Source organism: Vulpes lagopus, chromosome 4 (genome assembly GCF_018345385.1).
Source record: "Vulpes lagopus strain Blue_001 chromosome 4, ASM1834538v1, whole genome shotgun sequence".
In the NCBI taxonomy this organism is placed as follows: Eukaryota; Metazoa; Chordata; class Mammalia; order Carnivora; family Canidae; genus Vulpes; species Vulpes lagopus.
Window position 1 is genome coordinate 90,352,548 of NC_054827.1, and position 18,868 is coordinate 90,371,415.

The 18,868-nt window shown below is 40.3% G+C and overlaps 2 protein-coding genes across 2 annotated transcripts in view; one reads left to right on the forward strand and one right to left on the reverse strand.

Moving 5' to 3' along the window:
- SV2C (synaptic vesicle glycoprotein 2C) overlaps nt 1-18,868 on the reverse strand; it is a 219,335-nt gene that overhangs the window by 129,141 nt on the left and 71,326 nt on the right. The gene's annotated exons all lie outside the window — the stretch shown is intronic.
- LOC121489830 (eukaryotic translation initiation factor 4 gamma 2-like) lies at nt 15,367-17,183 on the forward strand. Its single transcript, XM_041753203.1, has one exon. It carries the CDS (start codon nt 15,382-15,384, stop codon nt 16,426-16,428), a length of 1,047 nt encoding a protein of 348 aa, XP_041609137.1. The 5' UTR covers nt 15,367-15,381; the 3' UTR covers nt 16,429-17,183.

Here is an 18,868-nt window from a genome sequence, read left to right on the forward strand (position 1 = left end):
TTATCTTCCCTGTATCTTTTTAGGACCAAAAAGTGGTGTGAAGTGCATCGTCTATGTAGTGACTTAAAAAAAATTTTTTTTTAAATTTATGATAGTCACACAGAGAGAGAGAGAGAGAGAGAGAGAGAGAGAGAGAGAGAGGCAGAGACACAGGCGAGGGAGAAGCAGGCTCCATGCAGGGAGCCCGACGTGGGATACGATCCCGGGTCTCCAGGATCACGCCCTGGGCCAAAGGCAGGCGCTAAACCGCTGCGCCACCCAGGGATCCCCTATGTTGTGATTTTTAAAAAAAACTTAAGAATAACTCAATTGATACAGATTCTGATTCCAATGCTTGTGTCTGAAGATTCTTCACCCTCAGCCACTCCACTGGAGCAGGAAGGACTGCATGCCTTTTATCTAGACTCTGACACTTACTAGCCATGTGACCTTGGACAAGCTAATTTCTCTGGGCATCAGTTTCATTGTTTGTAAAATAGGGATAATAATAGGAGGCTCTTCATAGGGTTACTAAATAAGATAAAACAAGTTAAATCTAGTACAGTGCTCAGAAGACTCTGGCACATAGTAAAACCTAGAGAAGTATTTGCTGCTATTATTATAGCTATATATCCTATTTCCTCATTTGTAAAACAAACTAATGCTGTCTTCCTATTTTGTCTTCACAAAAATAATGTCAATGCATACATTCAACTCTGAAAGAGTCATGGTGACATGGAACTTTTCTCCTCATACTAATCAGTCACATTCAAGGCCACCAAGACACAAAGTCTAGGAGGACAGAGAACTAGAAGGGACATGAGATATTAAGCCAAACACTAATTTTGCAAGTGAAAACTTACAGCTAAAACTTTCTGTGGTCCAAGAGTCAGTTTGGCAACAGAACCAGGAATAGAATTCAATAAAGTAAATTTGCCGGCGTCTGAAGGTATAGGTTCACATATTAATAGCAGGTACCTGTCAGGTCAATATTACCACTATTTATTGACAGCCTAGTCTGTTGTCCTTTTTGTAGGAGGATCAAACGTGAAATGTCTCAAGCTTTACAGGGGAAGGTCACTACAGAATTATGTAGGGGTTGGCTAAGCATGGGACACAATCAAAATGTTATGATGTACAGCTCATTCAAATAAAATCGATGTGGTTTGACTTCCTCACAAGGTAATAATTCTGCATCATGTATAGCAAGTAAGGAAGAGACTTCCTATGATATGAACCCAATCCCTGATCATCTCCTTTTAGAAGAACCTTTACATTGGCAAACTAGACCTTGAACCCTATATTCTATTTATGTGGGAAAAGAGCTCCACTGGATGAGACTTGGCCCGTGGTGTTAAAGAAAAGTAAGGTTTATGGATGCCTAAAACAAGGGCTCTGTCATTTGCCAACAAAATCCAAATCACTTCTATCATTTTGTGGAAGGAACATACAAGCGGGTACACATACTGCCACATCCCCAAACTTGAAGGTGAAGGGAAAATAACTCATTGAAACATTTTCTTTCTCTTTTTCTTTTTTAGAGAGGGGGAAGGGGCAGAGGGAGAGGCAGAGAGAGAATCCCAAGCAGTCTCTGCACCCAGCACAGAGCCCAGCGCAGGGCTCCATCTCAGCACCCTGAGATCTTGACCGGAGCTGAAATCAAGAGTCAGCCACTTAACCAACTGAGCCACATGGGCGCCCCTCAGTGAAACACTTTCTAAGGCAGCATTCAATACAAGCAGCTGTCTATTGGTTTGACCCCAGTTCACAGATACTTGCAGGACTTATTTACCATAATATCAAGTGATGATTTCTACAAAGGTGTCTTTTATTTTCATTTGTTGCAAGTCCCATTTCTTTCATTACTTTACTATCAGATCTGCACTAAGCAAAGATATCTAATGGCTCGAACAGGGGTGTGTTGATTCTAATTATAAACTTGGAGTTAAGAAACCCAGTTTCTACTTCTTTCCTCTTTCCTGCCTCTACAAGGTTTTGGAATTTGAGCCAGAACACCTCAGATTCCACACTGCAAGAGTGTGGAATTCTGCTGTGTTATTGTGTGCTAAGTCAACTGATAAAAATTTCCTTTATTTTAAAATAATGCCTCAAACTCTAACCCATGCGGGTATTTGCACCCTACCCCTTACCTTCATTTCTGTTCTGGGTATAATATTAACACAAGATACTTCAGAGCAGAAACCAAATCAGGAGACTTGGGGAGAATAGTGGCCATGAGGCCCTGGGTTAGCCAAGGACAGGTGGAGGAGAGAGGGCATTTATTACCCACTCCCACCCTGCCCCCCACCAATCTTTCCTTCTGGCCACCCCTGGTTCTAGACTGTGATTTGATTTTGGCACATCTCTGCAGCAGGTATCACTTTCCTGGTCAGGGCTTGGCAGCAAGGCCTTATTCCTCTCACTGTAAACCTTGATTCTGTCCCAGCTTTTGCCCTGGTCAGTCCTGCTGCCTCTCACCTGGCCTTAACCTCACTGCACTGGCTTTCAGTCCCTGAATCTACTCAGCTACTGGATTGGTCTTTTAATTTTTTTTAAAAATTATGTATTTAGGGGCATCCCAGGTGGCTCAGTGGTTTAGCACAGCCTTCAGCCCAGGGCCTGATCCTGGAGACCCGGGATCGAGTCCCATGTCAGGCTCCCTGAATGGAGCCTGCTTCTCTCTCTGCTCTCCCTCTGCGTCTCTGCCTCTCTCTCTCTCTCTGTCTCTCATGAATAAACAAATACAATCCTTTTAAAAAAGATTATGTATTTATTTGAGAAAGATAGAGACAGCGATAATGAGAGAGAGCATGAGCAGGGATGAGAGGGAGAAGCAAGCTCCCTGATGTGCAGGGAGCCTGCCTGATGTGGGGTTCAATCCCAGGACCCCAGGATCATGACCTGAACTGAAAGCAGACTCCCGACTGACTGAGCCACCCAGGTACCCCTGACTTTGGTCTTGACCTAAAAAACCCAAACACACCGCCCCCTCCAGCTCAACAGGTATGACTCCTACTACTCAGCAATAAATAGGCACAAGTGATTAATACACATGACCAGTGATGGATGTCAAGGGCATTATGCTGAGTGGGAAAAAAAAAGAAAGGAAAGACATACTTTGTGATTCCATTTCTATGACACTCTCAAAATGATGAAACTATAGGGATACAGAACATATCCGTGGGTTTGCAGGACTTGGGCAGGGGAGATGGTGTGACTGACTAGAATGGGGTAGCATGAGGCAGTTTGGGTGACAAACAGTCTTGGACTCTATTGTGTGGTGAGGTCACACAAATCTACCTACGCGATAAAATTTCTTACAACTATACCCCCACACAAACACAAAATAAAGAACAGATGTAAAAAACAAAACAAAACAAAACCGGAGGCCTAGTTAAAGTCTCAGTGAGGTCTGTATTTGAGTTAACAGGATCACAGCGCTATCAATTTCCAGTACACTAAGCTTCTGTACAATGTTATATTCAGGGAAACTGGGTGAAGGGTAAACAGGAACTTGTACTACTTTTGCAACTTCTTACAAATTGTGACCTAACTTTGAAATGATTCATAAATATGTATATCTCCTCAATAGTAATGTTGTGACTTCCATTCTCAGCTGCAGGATGTCCCAAGAAAGGACAAAAAACGACATGCAGAGAGCCAAAACTATAACTCACTTCCATCGCATCCTTAGTGAAAAAGATCATATGGAATTTAGTGTCAAGTTTAAAAAGCCTTGGTGTCGAAAAACAAAAGAAAACTGGATAAATCACATGACTTAACCTGTGATATGTCTCCAGCCGGCACAACTCAAACAGTGGGCATGTAAAACGGAGGTGACCTGCAAATTAAATGTGTCGCATCAACAAATCTGGTTGTTTTTTCTTCTGGCAATTATTTTCTACAATATGGTTCTTATTCTAATGTGCAGACTGCAGTTTCTTCTTGACACGAACAGCAGCCCCTGGTGTACATGGCTGTTTCATGGAATATGATCTTGAGACTATCTGAAAAAGGAACGGGGCAATTCTCTGACAATTCGGGAGTTCCTGAGAAGTATCAAAGAAGCCAGTGAAACAATTCTCAAAACTTCTAACTAAGACTAGAGTATTTAAAGAAAACATGGCACCTCAAAAAAGAGACACGATCAGGGGCACCTCGGTGGCTCAGTAGGTTAAGTGTCTGCCTTAGGCTCGGGTCATGATCCTGGGGTCCTGGGATTGAGCCCCGTGTTGGGCTCCATGCTCAGCAAGAGGTCTGCTTCTCCCTCTCCCTCTCCCTCTGTTCCTCCCCACTGCTCATGCTTGCTTTCTCTCTCTCTCTCTCTCTCTCTCTCAAAAAAAAAAAAAAGAAAAAAAAAAAAAGACAGGATCAAGCAAGTCACACTTTGTGTCCCATGAAAGGTTTCAAGGCTCAATCCACATAAGCAGCTCACTGTCCAGAAATGTCACTGCTATCCAAAAATCTGCTAGGATGCCATGTAATGTATATGCAGTATTTTTTTTATCAACTTTCTTTTGCTTAAGATACAAAGAGATAATTTTTCATTCATAGAATTTCAGCATCTTAGGAGGCCAGAGGTGATAAGATTTTTGGGAAACCTCTGATACAATCCTCCCATTCCACAGATTGGTCTGGACAAAACCAATCAGTGGCCTGACACTGAAGAAACTGTGGGCTCTGATTCCCAGCCCAAGGGTCTTAATGAATAAGTACCTGCCTTTCATGTGCTCAATATAGCAGGTATGTACTATGGGTGCTAAAAAAAAAAAAAAATCACTAAGCCACTATATGAAAATAAAAGCAATAATACAATGTATAGCCATTTCCTTGGAAACCATCATTAAACATTTTGGATAAAAAAGATAGAAAGTATTAGTAGGGCTAAAGGATCAGCAGGGCCTCAAAAATATCATTATCTGATGGTGCCTCTTCCCATTGCCATGTCAATGAGATTTTCTTATATCTTCAGTGTTGCTATAATCTTATTAACCTACTGGCTCATAGAGCTTATTACTCTGAAAAGATCTTTTCTCTTCCTTCTAGACCAAATTATCCAAGAGCATCCATCTAGACTGCAAAGAGCTTAAGTAAAATAATCAATGACATGAAAATGTAGGCTATAGCCAATAGAACTGAGTAACAGACTTTAATTTATAACTGGAGAGCCAGGTGAAGAGATCACACCACTTCCTTGTTTAGGTCCTGCATTTTATACAGTCTTTAAAATGGCACTGCACACATACTTGACCTAACTTTACAAGACAAACCAATTTGCCAAACAACCTTACATGTCTATTCTTTCTAAAAAACAGCTTTATTGAGATATAATTTACATATTCTTCAATTCTTCTATTTAAAGTATAACACTCAATGGTTTTTAGTACATTCACAGGTTTATATAACTAACCATCACCACAGTTGACTTTAGAATATGTCTTCATCTCAAAAAAAAAAAAAAAAAACAAAAACCAAAAAACCCTTGTAGTCTTTTGCTATTGCCCTAATCCTCTTTAGCCTTAAACAACAAATAATCTACTTTCTGTACCTATAAATTTGCCTATTCTGGACATTTTATATAAATGGAATGCTATAATATATGGTCTTTGTGATGGGTTTATTCATTTAGCATAATATTTTCATGGTTCATCTAGCTAGATGTACAAGCTAGATAGTAGCTTGTAACAGTACTGCATTCCTTTTTATGATCACATAATACTCCATCATGTGCATACAACAAATTTTATTTATTCATTCATTCGTTTATAGATATTTGAGTTGTTTCCACCTTTTATAATCAATAACATTACTATAAACATTCATATACAAGCTTTCATGTAGACTTTGGTTTTCACTTCTCTTGGGCATATACCTTAAAAGTAGAATTGCTGAATCATATGATATTTATTTATCACATTTATTAACTATGTGAGGAATTGCAACATTTTACCAAAGTGTCTGCATTTTTTTTCTTCTTCTTTTAAAATTTTTATTTATTTATTTGACACAGAGAGAGAAAGGGCACAAGCAGGAGGAGTAGCAGGCAGAGGGAGAAGCAGAAGCAGGGAGCCTGATGTGGGGCTTGATCCCCAGGACCCTGGGATCATGACCAGAGCCAAAGGAAGACGCTTAGCTGACTGAATCACCCAGGTGCCCCCAAAGTGTCTGCATTTAAAATCTCCCCTAGTAATGAGGGTTCCAATTTCCTCAAATCCTTGTCAATACTTATTATCTGAGTTTTTTTAGCCAACCTAAGTGGGTGTTAAATGATATCTCATCTCGTTTTGATGTGGATTTCCTAATGACTTATGATGTTGAGAGTCTTTCATGTGCTTATTGGCCATTTGGAAATCTTCTTTGGAGAAATGTCTATGTAAATCCTTTGTTCATTTCTTAATTGGGTTGTCTTTTCATTACTGAGTTGTAAGAGTTCTTTACATATTGTGACACAATTCCTTTAACACATAAATGATTTAAAATATTTTCTCCCATTTTATGAGTTGTTTTTTCATTTTCATGATGTGCCTGGAAGTACAAATGTTTTTAATTTTCATAGTCTAATTTGTTTATTTTTTTCTTTTGTTGCTTGTGTTTTGGTCTCATGTCTAAGAATCTTTGTCAAAACAAAGGTCATGAAGGTTTCATTTTCTTCTAAGAGTTTTATAATTATACCTCTTACATTTAAGTCTTTGATCAATTTTGTGTTAAATTTTGCATTTGGCATGAGGTAGGCTCTATTTCATGCTATCCAGTTGTCCCAGCACCATGTGTTGAAAAGACCATTCTTTCCACATTGGATGGTCTTGGACACTTGTTAAAATCAAATAACCATAGATATATGTTTATTTTTGGACTCCTAATTCTATTTCACTGATATGTATGTCTAACTTCATGCCAGTATCACCAGTTTTGATCAGTCATGCTTTGTAGTAAGTTTTGAAATTGTAAATCCTTCTAAATTTTAAATAACAGTTCATTAATTAACTTGTCCTTTTTTGAGATTGTCTATACTGGGTCCCCGGAAATTCATACAAATTCTAGAATTGGTACACCAATTTCTATAGGGAAGCTAGCTGGATTGTTTTTGTTGCTGAATTTGTAGAATAGATTTGAGAATACTGCCATCTTAGCAATAGTGTCTTCAAATCTATGAACATGGGATATCTTTCCATTTTTTAGGTCTTCTTTCATTTTGTAGCATTTTTTTTTTAGTTCTTAGAGTATAACTTTTACATTTACTTAATTTTTTCCTAACTATTTTATTCTTTTTGGTTGAATTATATAAATGGAATTGTTTTCTTAATTATCATTCTCAGATTGTTCATAGCTAGTGTATAGAAATAAAATTAATTTTAGTATATGAATTTTATATCCTGCAACCTTGCTATTATAGATTGAATTGTGTCCCTTCCCTCCTAAAAAAAGATATATTGGAAAAAGGATATTCAGAAGTCCCTTGATACCTCAGAATGTGACCTTCTTTAGAAATAGGGGCATTGCAGATGTAATGAGTTAATGTGACATCATACTGGAGAAGGATAGGTCCTTGATCCCATATGATTAGTCTCATTATAAAAAAAAGAGACAGACACACAGGACAAAGATGGCCATGTGATGATGAAGGTAGAGATTGGAGTGATGCATTGACAAACCAGGAAATACTAAAGACTGCCGACGAACATAAGCAGAAGCCAGGAAGAATACTACTCAGAGTCTCAGAGGAACTGTCAACACTTTGATTTTGGACTTCTAGCTTCCATTACTGTGCAAAAATATATTTCTATTATTTTAAGCCACGCAAATTGTGGTACTTTGTTACAATAGCTCTTAAAAACTAATATATTTGCTAAGTTTGCTTATTAGTTTTAGTAGTATTTGTAGTGAAGTCCTTAAGATTTTCTATATACAAGGTCATATCATCTACAAATAGTTTACTTCCTCTTTCAATATGGATGCCTTTTCTTTTTCTAATTTAACCACCTTAGCTAGAAGCTCCAGTATAAAATTCTATAATAAATAATTGTAAAAAGGTAATGTTGGATTTTTTTACACTTGTAACATGTTTAAAAATATCAAGATGGGGAAAGGAATAGAGCTGTATAGGGGTAACATTTCTGCCTCACAGGAATTAAGCTAATGTAAACCTAATTCTAGCCCAAGTGATCAAAACTGACTCAAGAAACAAAAGACACCATGAAGAAGTCTAAAAAACAAAAGATATTAAGTTAGTAATAAAAAAAAACCACTCACAAGGAAAATCCCAGACCCAGATGGCTTTACTGCTGAATTCTACCAAATATTTTAAGAGTTTTGTTTTGTTTTTGACAAAAAGATTTCATTCTGTAAAAAAATGTTTGTTTCTGTGAGTTTGAGTTACCATCTGGAGTTATTTTCTTAACCCAGTACAGTTTTGCTACATGTATATCTTTTGTGCTATTGGCAAACATGTTATATTCCTATAAGTTATAGGCTCAACATTATTATAAATATATATTTAATTGCATATATGCAATTTGTATATATGAATATATATGAATTCAATTGCTTTCTAAGTCAGTTTACAGAAGAAGGGAGAAGATACATCCATTTATTCTATTTCTTAAAATTTTACAATGCTTTTTGTTTTTTTTCATGTGGATTCAAATTACTGGGTGAAGTCACTTGTTTTCATCCTGAAGAACTCCCTTTGGTATTTCTTGTAAAGCAAACCTGTTATCAATAAATCCCTGTGCAGTTTTGTTTATCCAGGGCTATCATTTTGCTTTCATTTCTGAAAGATAGCTTTTCTGGATATAAGATTTTTGGTTAATAGGTTTTATTTTTTCCTTTCTGCTCTTTGAATACATTATTCCATTGTCTATGGCCTCCACTGTTTCTGATATAAAGTCAGCTGCCAATATGGATCTTGTTTTATTATCAAGTCTCACCATCTCTGCCTTTTGATTGGATTATTTAATTCATAAATATTTAATATCATTGATACAGTCGAATTTACATCCACTCTTGTTTTTTACATATCATGTCTCCCCCATTCCACCTTCCTTGCCTTCTTTTTCATTAAGCTAATTCTAACATAGCATTTAAATTTTTTTAATGATTCCTTACTACATTTCAAAATTATTTCCTTAGTGACTTCTTCCTTATGAGTGGTGGGTTGTTTTGCTGCTTTCAAGATATTTTCAAATGTTTGCAAATCATATATCTAATAAAGCGTTCATATCCAAAACATATAAGGAGCTCCAACTCAGTAGCAAAAAGACAAAAACAAAATTAAGTAAGCAGATTTCAAAAATGCACAAAATACCTGAATAGACATTTACCCAAAAATACATACAAATAGGTACATGAAATTGTGTTTAACACTACTAATTATGAAGGTGGCACAAATTAAAACTACAATGAGATATTGTCTCAGACTTGTTAGGATGGCTATTCTCAAAAGAACAAGAGATAACAAATGTTGGTAAGGATGTAGAGAAAAAGGGAAGCCTTACACCCTGTTGATGGGAATGTATTTGGTATGGTCACTATGATAAACATAATGGAAATTCCTCAAAAACAAAACAAAACAAAAATAAAACTACACATGATCCAGAGTCCTATTTCTTGGTACATACCCCAAAGAACTGAAATCAGTATTTCTAAGAGATATCTGCACTCTCTTTTGGATCTCTCTTTTGGATCTCCCTGTTACAGCATCTATAACATTTGGATGCTCTCACCTGCCAGGAGTCTGTCTTCCTCTCTGGCCTGTAAGCACCTGAGAGTAGGGACCATGTCTTGGTCCCTGGGCAGAGAAGACACTAAGGAAGTGTTTGCCGGATGATCGCATAAAGAAAGGCAATTGAATCACAACACACACACAGACAACAAAGCCTCAAGGGCTGAGTCTTGGGAAGACCCTCTAGGGAGCAGAGATAAGAATGCAGAATGAGTAGTAGGAGAGAGGAGAGATTCCACAAGGAGCCGAAGGCAGATGTAATTTCAGGAAGGAGGGGGGCTGGTTAACATTTTATTAGGCTTGGCCTCCAGACTCAGTTCATGTGACATGAAGAAGCCTAGGAAGAGGCTCTTCTTGGACACTCTTTTCAGGATCCAAGTTGGGGGAAGTGCTGGGGTCTCTACCAAACAGGAACAGCTCAGGAGGCCCCCAGGGGTTAGAGGAAGCACCTCCCCCATACTGGGAAGAACCTGGTGACCCCTTGGCTTTCCTCACCTCCCCTGGCTTCACACTGGTCCCTCCAGGATACATTTCTGTGTCATACCTATAAGAATTTATTTCTCCCAGAAGAGGGAAATCACATTTCTGGGGAACAATGAGTCACTGTGTGACTCTGGGAAAATATGATCAGGGATCCTACACACCATGTGATGTGACGTATAGGAGTCTGCAGGAGCCACCATCCACTATAAATGCGGTGTGTCCAGTGTGGGGAGGGGTGGGGGACAGGAGGCTTCTTCACCGATCCAGCAGAAAGCCAGGGGGCAAAGTTGTCCCCCGTAGTTGTAGTGGGGACCCTCTCCCTGAGTGGGCGCTCACCCTGAGGGAGTGGTCAACCAGGGCTGCCTCGCTCCTGGGCAGTTCTCTACCCTGTATCGTTTCTATTTGACTACACAAATACAAACATTTCAACAAAGTTTACTTTATTGTTTAATCCAGAGGTACCGGTAACTGACTGACTCGGTTCTGATTTTGGAAAAATAAATAAAAGGAGGTCGCAGCAGCTAATGCACTTCTTTCCAGGTCTGCCAGTTTCTCTCCTGTATATGGTCTGGATGTGATTATTGGCACATAATGATACAGGAGCACTAGATAATGGCTACAAATGTGCAATTTCCCCTTGCCAAAGAGGATTAATATTTTTTCAGCTGCTCCAATCTATGGTATAATTATGTTGCTAGAAGTATTATCCAAAACAAATACACCACAGTGCCATAGCACCAATTTTTAAATACTGATTTGTTTTCCTTCTCTTTAAAAATAGACATTAAAATTTAGTTTAGTGATTAACCTGACATCATCCTTTCCATCCTCTGGAATGGTTTTCTCGTGACCACGGCCACTGTTGTCCGTCTGCCACTGCCCTACCCGTAGCACTCCCTCCCGAGACCCCTGTGGCTCTTGGCTTCTAGGCAGCTGAGGCTTTTCCTATCATTTATTCATGACTTTTCCCCTCCAACGCAGAAGCATTTGCGGAAGACCAGTTGCTGGCCCTGTCTCCCCCTCGGGCTGTTCCCTTCAGCGTGCATCCTCTCCCGTGGGCTCTGCATCTCTGTTCAAAGACGCCTGCGATGCCCATCTCTCGGGCTGGCTTCTCCGTGAAGTCTCAGCACCCACTTCCAAATGCCCTCCTGGACAGCGTCTCCTGAGTCTGGCTGGCACCTCAATCTCAACAAAAATTCCCTGGGCACCACGTACCAGCCAAGCTCTGTGCTGGTGCTGAGGGTAAGCTGGGACTACGGAAAGAAATTCAGCAAGAATTTGAAGAACGAATGGCTGGAGGAGCCGTGCTGGTGTCCTTCCGTGTGAGAACTGCTGAATTTTGAAAGGTCACATTCCACAAAGGCATCTCTGACCTATTAATTAGAAAAATGAGGGGATAACTACACGAACAGAGACTGCTGAGAAGCCAACCACTGCTCACACCCGGAATGTGCCCCTTCTTGGGGCTGTGCTTACGGCTGGACTGAGGCCCACTGCAGGCCCTTCCTTTGTGCCCGTGAGCAGTCTGGCTAACTCTTACCAGTTTTCAATCATTTTTTTGACACAGTAGTGCTTTTCATGATTCTGATTTAACTAGGTTCCGAAGAGAAAACGAATCGACACTCAGAAAAGTCATTTAGGGATCCCTGGGTGGCACAGCGGTTTGGCGCCTGCCTTTGGCCCAGGGCGCGATCCTGGAGGCCCGGGATCGAATCCCACATCGGGCTCCCGATGCACGGAGCCTGCTTCTCCCTCCGCCTGTGTCTCTGCCTCTCTCTCTCTCTGTGACTATCATAAATTTAAAAAAAAAAAAAAAAATTAAAAAAAAAAAAGGAAAAAAAAAAGAAAAGTCATTTAATTTCATGTTACATGGGAGGTGGGAAAAACCTGAAAGATTCATATTATAGTTTTACCGCCACCGTTCTGGTACTGAGAAACTGTGTTTCCACATAGCTGAGTCACATCATGCCCTGCACACTTGGGGCCCCTTCTGGGAGGCTTGGCTGTAAGTGTGGTTAGGGACTGTGATGCGCCCCCACCGTGTAGGAGAAAGACCAGTGTAAAGAAGTCAGTAGCCATTTCAGTGGAGAGAAAAACATGTGCATCCCTCTGCTCTCAATAAGAGATGGACTGTTTGGAAAGATAATTTTTCCTCAAAAATGGTTCATGAGGTTCTTTTGTAATGCATGTTGCTGTATATTGGTGAACAAGGAAAATGCTCCGACTTACACTATCACACGTCCCATTGTCTAAAATCACAGCAGCACGAGAACCTTCACTATCACGAATATTGAGGATGCTGCTGCGGCTGGCTGGGCGTAGGGGCCGAAGACAGTGCTACTCACAGTGGCTCATAACCACCGGCTTCAGCCTCCCGGGTGATCCCAGCTCGCTGTAGCGTGATGAACCTCGAGCCCACCCCAGGTCTGCTGTACCAAAACCTGAATCCTTAGGTGATGGCTGCATACAGTGTCTGAGAAGCAGTGGCCTAGATCATAGTGTTTCTAAAACTTTCCTTTGAACGACAAGCATTCGGGATGCTTATAAAACATATATACAGTTCCCAGAGGCTGTTCCTCAGCACTGATTCACAAAGTCTGAGACTGGATGTGATTGTGATTAAATGAGGTAGTGAATTGAATGACTGATGGGATGCCCGACATACAAAGGCAAAGAACAAACTGGAATCCCTCCTGATGTTATCACCATTACCAGTAGGGTTGCCAGATGACCAGTTGGCAACTAATGATGACCAGTTAAATTGGAATTTCAGATAAACAAGTCATATTTTAAGTGTATCCCAAATGTTGCACGAGACACACTTTTATAAAAATATTATTTTCTTGTTATTTATTTCTAATTCAAATTTACCTAGGCACCCTGTATTTTATCTGGTAACTCTATATATATCCTGATTTTGGAATATTTGAGGGAGAGGAGTGAGTGGCAGACAAGATAGGAAAAATAGATTAGGCCCAGGTTATGAAGAGAGCTTTGGACACCATACTCAGGAATTTCAGGCAATCTAAATACTAACCAGCAAACATTTTGATCAGGGATGTGATGTGACCTGAATCCTCCACCCTCTTCCCTCAGGAATGATCTGAAGAGCAATGGCAAGTAGGCTGCTATATGAAAAAGTCTCCATACCAAAAACCATTTAGGGAAGGAATGCAGAGCATCAAGAGGTCATAGCCATGGCCAGTGATCACCAAGAATCACCAAGAATAGGGAAGTTAACATTTCAAAGACTTGTTTATTTTGCATTAGTTCTAAACTCTTAAAGCATTTATTTAAATTCCACCCATAAAATAACTTAAGCCAGCTACCTGACTTTTCACCAGAATACCTGGTACACAGCTGAGCCCTAGCTTTATTTACAAAGAGCTATTTGCAATTGGAAAGAAAAAAAAAAGATATATAGTAACACACCAAAAGTCAAACTTCCAATGTCCTTCCAATGCCTACTCTTCCATAACCTTGAGCTTGGCTAGTGGACGTCCCATTTATTGGGTACAAAGGTTCACTTATAAAGTCAAGCAATTGCCTAATAATTCTCAGTTCTTTCTCATTATCTATTTACTTTTATTTAACAAATAATTCTTAACAACCTTAGTTACCTAGTTTCCTAATCCACAGAAACATAGGAGGATGAATTAGAGACAAAGTGGCAGCAGAGATGGGATGATAGAAAGGGGTGAAGCAAAACTAAAGTATTACATAAAGAATAAAGATCGATATCCTGAACCATAAGGACACATTTAAAAAATATAAGATAAATTTAGAAATAATATAAAACACCTTTGATTTCCATTTAAGAAATTGGCTTAAATAAGAAGAGCTTTGACTTATAAGGAGGTAAACTTTATTTATTTACATAAAATAAACACCTCACTTCTCACACAAGTTACATAGTGAAGTCACACATTTTAATCTAATGATTATCTTGACTCCAAGTTTACTGAAAAACCTGCCTACAGAATATTCTAGGTTATATTATTTGTTCCCTCTGGCTTTTAAGTAGCATAATTCATCCATACCCAAATCCCTTCCTTCATTCTCAAATATCCTCCAAGAAGCTTAACAAGAATTCAGCAGTCTAGATTATTCTTATATGAGAGGCCATTATGGCAAACTCCATGCCCAGAAATAGTCTGGAATCTGTCAGGAAGAAAGCTACCTGCAGGAGCAGCTGCTACTAAGACCTGGAGCCCCATCAGGGCCCTGATTCCTGGGAAAACTCAGGAAACAGGGCAGGGGAAGCCACTGTGGGAAGACTTTTGTTTGTGTGCAGAGCTCACTGCTCATCCTGGCATCTCCTCAAACGCGGGAGACAGGTGAACTCCCTCTAGCTCTGAAGACAACTTCGAGCACCCAACCACCTCCCCCATCTAAAATCTTACCCAGTAGCCTCGAACCTGGCCTCTCACCATGGGTTCTTTCCTTCCAGGAGGCACATGATATCCATATAGACTGGGTTAACTTCAGGTCTCTCTGCTAATCTGGCCACAGCCTCTTTGCAGAAAAGGGGCCACACATTTCATTCTCACTTTATTTTTTTTTAAAGATTTTATTTATCTATTCATGAGAGACACAGAGGAAGGCAAAGACATAGAGAGAGGGAGAAGCAGGCTCCTCGCAGGGAGCCCGATGTGGGACTAGATCCCCAGACGGGGATCATACCCTGAGCTAAAGGCAGATGCTCAACCACTGAGCCACCCAGGAATCCCGTCTCACTTTGGTTCATGCAAATCCCACCCAAGGATGGAGGTATTCTTGGTAATGATTTTACTTAAAACAACTTTTTCTCTTCTCTCTCAACATTACAAATACCTAAATTTAAATACCAAAAGACATCAGGAATATAATTTCTTTTGTGTATTGATCTTTGGTAATTCATATGCTGCAAACTATTCCCAAAATGCTTATTTCTCTGAAGAACAACAGAAATCTTATCTAAGTCTCCTAGAAGAAATCTGTGCTCCAGCACTTACTTGAAAGCACCTTATTACCATCCTATCTTAGGTAGAGCAATGCCAAACATTCTCATCTTCTCTTCCTGACTGAATGTTAAGCAGCGCCTTTAACTTCCCCTCTAAGAGCCTGATCCTCTGCTATGCCTCTAAAGCCACCACCATCAAAGGAAGAACTGCTTAAACTAACTGAAACTGTTGTGACTGAATATCTGAATAGTGGGAATGCAAAATGAAGCAGTCAGTGGCATACGAGAAATGAGGGCTCCTAAACACTTTCTTCCTGAAATGTTAAGCAAAGTAATTATCCTGTCACTAGATAGAAGTGATGAAGATAAAGAAAAAGCAAGTTCTTTGATCAGTTTGCTCAAACAAGAAGGGATAGCCACAAGTGACAACTTCATGCAGGCTTTCCTGAATGTATTGGACCAGTGCCCCAAACTGGAGGTTGACATCCCCTTGGTGAAATCATATTTAGCACAGTTTGCAGCTCGTGCCATCATTTCAGAGCTGGTGAGCATTTCAGAACTAGCTCAACCACTGGAAAGTGGCACCCATTTTCCTCTCTTCTTACTTTGTCTTCAGCAATTAGCTAAATTACAAGATCGAGAATGGTTAACAGAACTTTTTCAACAAAGCAAGGTCAATATGCAGAAAATGCTTCCAGAAATTGATCAGAATAAGGACCGCATGTTGGAGATTTTGGAAGGAAAGGGACTGAGTTTCTTATTCCCACTCCTCAAATTGGAGAAGGAACTGTTGAAACAAATAAAGTTGGATCCATCCCCTCAAACCATATATAAATGGATTAAAGATAACATCTCCCCCAAACTTCATGTAGATAAAGGATTTGTGAACATCTTAATGACTAGCTTCTTACAGTATATTTCTAGTGAAGTAAACCCACCCAGTGATGAGACAGATTCTTCCTCTGCTCCTTCCAAAGAACAGTTAGAGCAGGAAAAACAACTGCTTCTTTCTTTCAAGCCAGTAATGCAGAAATTCCTTCATGATCACGTTGATCTGCAAGTGAGTGCCCTGTATGCTCTGCAGGTGCACTGCTATAACAGCAACTTCCCCAAAGGCATGTTACTCCGCTTTTTTGTTCACTTTTATGACATGGAAATTATTGAAGAAGAAGCTTTCTTGGCTTGGAAAGAAGATATAACCCAAGAGTTTCCTGGGAAAGGCAAGGCTTTGTTCCAGGTGAATCAGTGGCTAACCTGGCTAGAAACTGCTGAAGAAGAAGAGTCGGAGGAAGAAGCTGACTAAAGAACCAGCCAAAGCCTTAAATTGTGCAAAACATATTGTTGCTATGACGTAACTGCATTTGACCTAACCACTGCGAAAATTCATTCCGCTGTAATGTTTTCACAATATTTAAAGCAGAAGCACGTCAGTTAGGATTTCCTTCTGCATAAGGTTTTTTTGTAGTGTAATGTCTTAATCATAGTCTACCATCAAATATTTTAGGAGTATCTTTAATGTTTAGATAGTATATTAGCAGCATGCAATAATTACATCCTAAGTTCTCAAGCAGAGGCAGTCTATTGCAAGGACCTTCTTTGCTGCCAGTTATCATAGGCTGTTTTAAGTTAGAAAACTGAATAGCAACACTGAATACTGTAGAAATGCACTTTGCTCAGTAATACTTGAGTTGTTGCAATATTTGATTATCCATTTGGTTGTTACAGAAAAATTCTTAACTGTAATTGATGGTTGTTGCTGTAATAGTATATTGCCTGTATTTCTACCTCTAGTAATGGGCTTTATGTGCTAGATTTTAATATCCTTGAGCCTGGGCAAGTGCAGAAGTCTTTTTAAAAGAAACATGGTTTACTTGCACAAAACTGATCAGTTTTGAGAGATCGTTAATGCCCTTGAAGTGGTTTTGTGGGTGTGAAACAAATGGTGAGAATTTGAATTGGTCCCTCTTATTATAGTATTGAAATTAAGTCTACTTAATTTATCAAGTCATGTTCATGCCCTGATTTTATATACTTGTATCTATCAATAAACATTGTGATTTTTTTTTTTTTTTTAGGAGTTGAGTAAGGGAACGTAAAAGGCCAGTGGTCAAAGTCAAAGAAGGTAGAGAGCTACAACACAGGATAATTATTGTTGAATTTATTAAAATAAGTTGACTGCCAAATGTTGTACCACATTCCTAACTTGCAGCTATGCAACTTGTCCAGGAGAGAAGACAAGTGGGAAGGAACATCTGTCCTGCAGGCAGCACTCAGGGGGCTCCATGGGCCTTCCCTAGGCCCCAGCCCTGACACAAGGCAGTTAAACAAAGGGCCCTGAGCACTCCATCACAGCCACTTCTGTGTCACTCGGGGAGGGCTGAGCTGGGACAGCAGCAGAGGGTATGGCCTGTCTCATCCTCGCTTTTCCTTCTACCTACATGTGGGCTAAATTCACTGTGCTCTGTGAGAATCCCAGGCACGAACCAAGGGTGCTATGTGGATGCAGAGTGCATCCTAGCAACTCCAAGACAGTTTGCCCTATGGAAGTCCCAGGTGGTGTGGCTCCATCCTGCTCTCCTTGAGCTCTTCCCTGGGTGTCAGGAAAGAAGATTCTCTCCTTCCTCCCCCATCCCAACTTTCTCTGTTGTTGCTTGGCTGCCCTGATGGCACAGATGCATGCTGACCACTCCACCCAGCCCCGGCCTAGCCACAGTGCAGGATAGGAGGCCTTCTGTTTGGTTGAGAATTCCCTCCCCAGAGGCATAACTAGCAGAGTCCATTGTCCTAAAGCAAGGTCTTCTCTTTTCTTTTCTTTTTTTAATGTTAATTCTATTGAAGTCATTTACTAAGGACAATGGTGCAAAGTTACTAGAAGAGGCAGGGTGAACAAAAGACTGTGAGATAGGTAGATAAAGTGGACAAAGTATGAAGTCCTTCACATGCTCCATTCCCCATCACCAAGGGCACCCCATCCTGACCTCTGCCTGGGGATCTTCCATCCGCGGCACTTCTTTAATATGCCCTCTCTGCTAATTTTAGCTTTGGCTGTACCTCCTGCCCTTGAGGTGCCAGACACATAGGTAGCGTTGGCAGGAAGCCTCAGCTATGACCAAGATCAGGGCAAATCTGAAAAGCTTGCCTTGTCTTAGGGCTCTGAGCCTCAAGGCTTCTCTCATCTCCACCCAGGCACCAGCCTGCCTCCAAAGGACAGGAGAGGAGGCTTCTGCTCTCTCACTCAGCTCAGCACACGGAGCTAGATGGTGGCTCTACAGAACCCAAGCGTCCACCAGCCCAACGGAAGCCCCAGGTGGAAGGGACTCAATCATACTGTCTGACAGTAAAAGGGGTTTTCACCCTATTCCTTAGAGAGAAGTATCCTCATGTCAGATTTTGGAATGATTAAAGCCAGAAACTTAAGACAATGAAATCTCTGATTGGTGGAAATTATGCCATTTTTTCCCCCCAAAACAAAACTCAGCAATTTCTAGGCAATAAATACATGCCTGCCCCTGGCTGGGAGAGGGATTGGAGTCCTCTGCTGAAAGCACTTTTCATAGACCTGGTGTCCCCGATCTGCTCTCTCCGCTTCTGTTGTTCCAGGTCATTAGAATGTAGTGCATTTACAAACACAAAGTCTCTCACTTCTCAACATTTTGGAAGTATTTTAAGCTGGTGAGACTAGGCACACAATGTATGAAAATAAACCCCATTTGACTACACTTAGCACCCAACAACTGTAACTG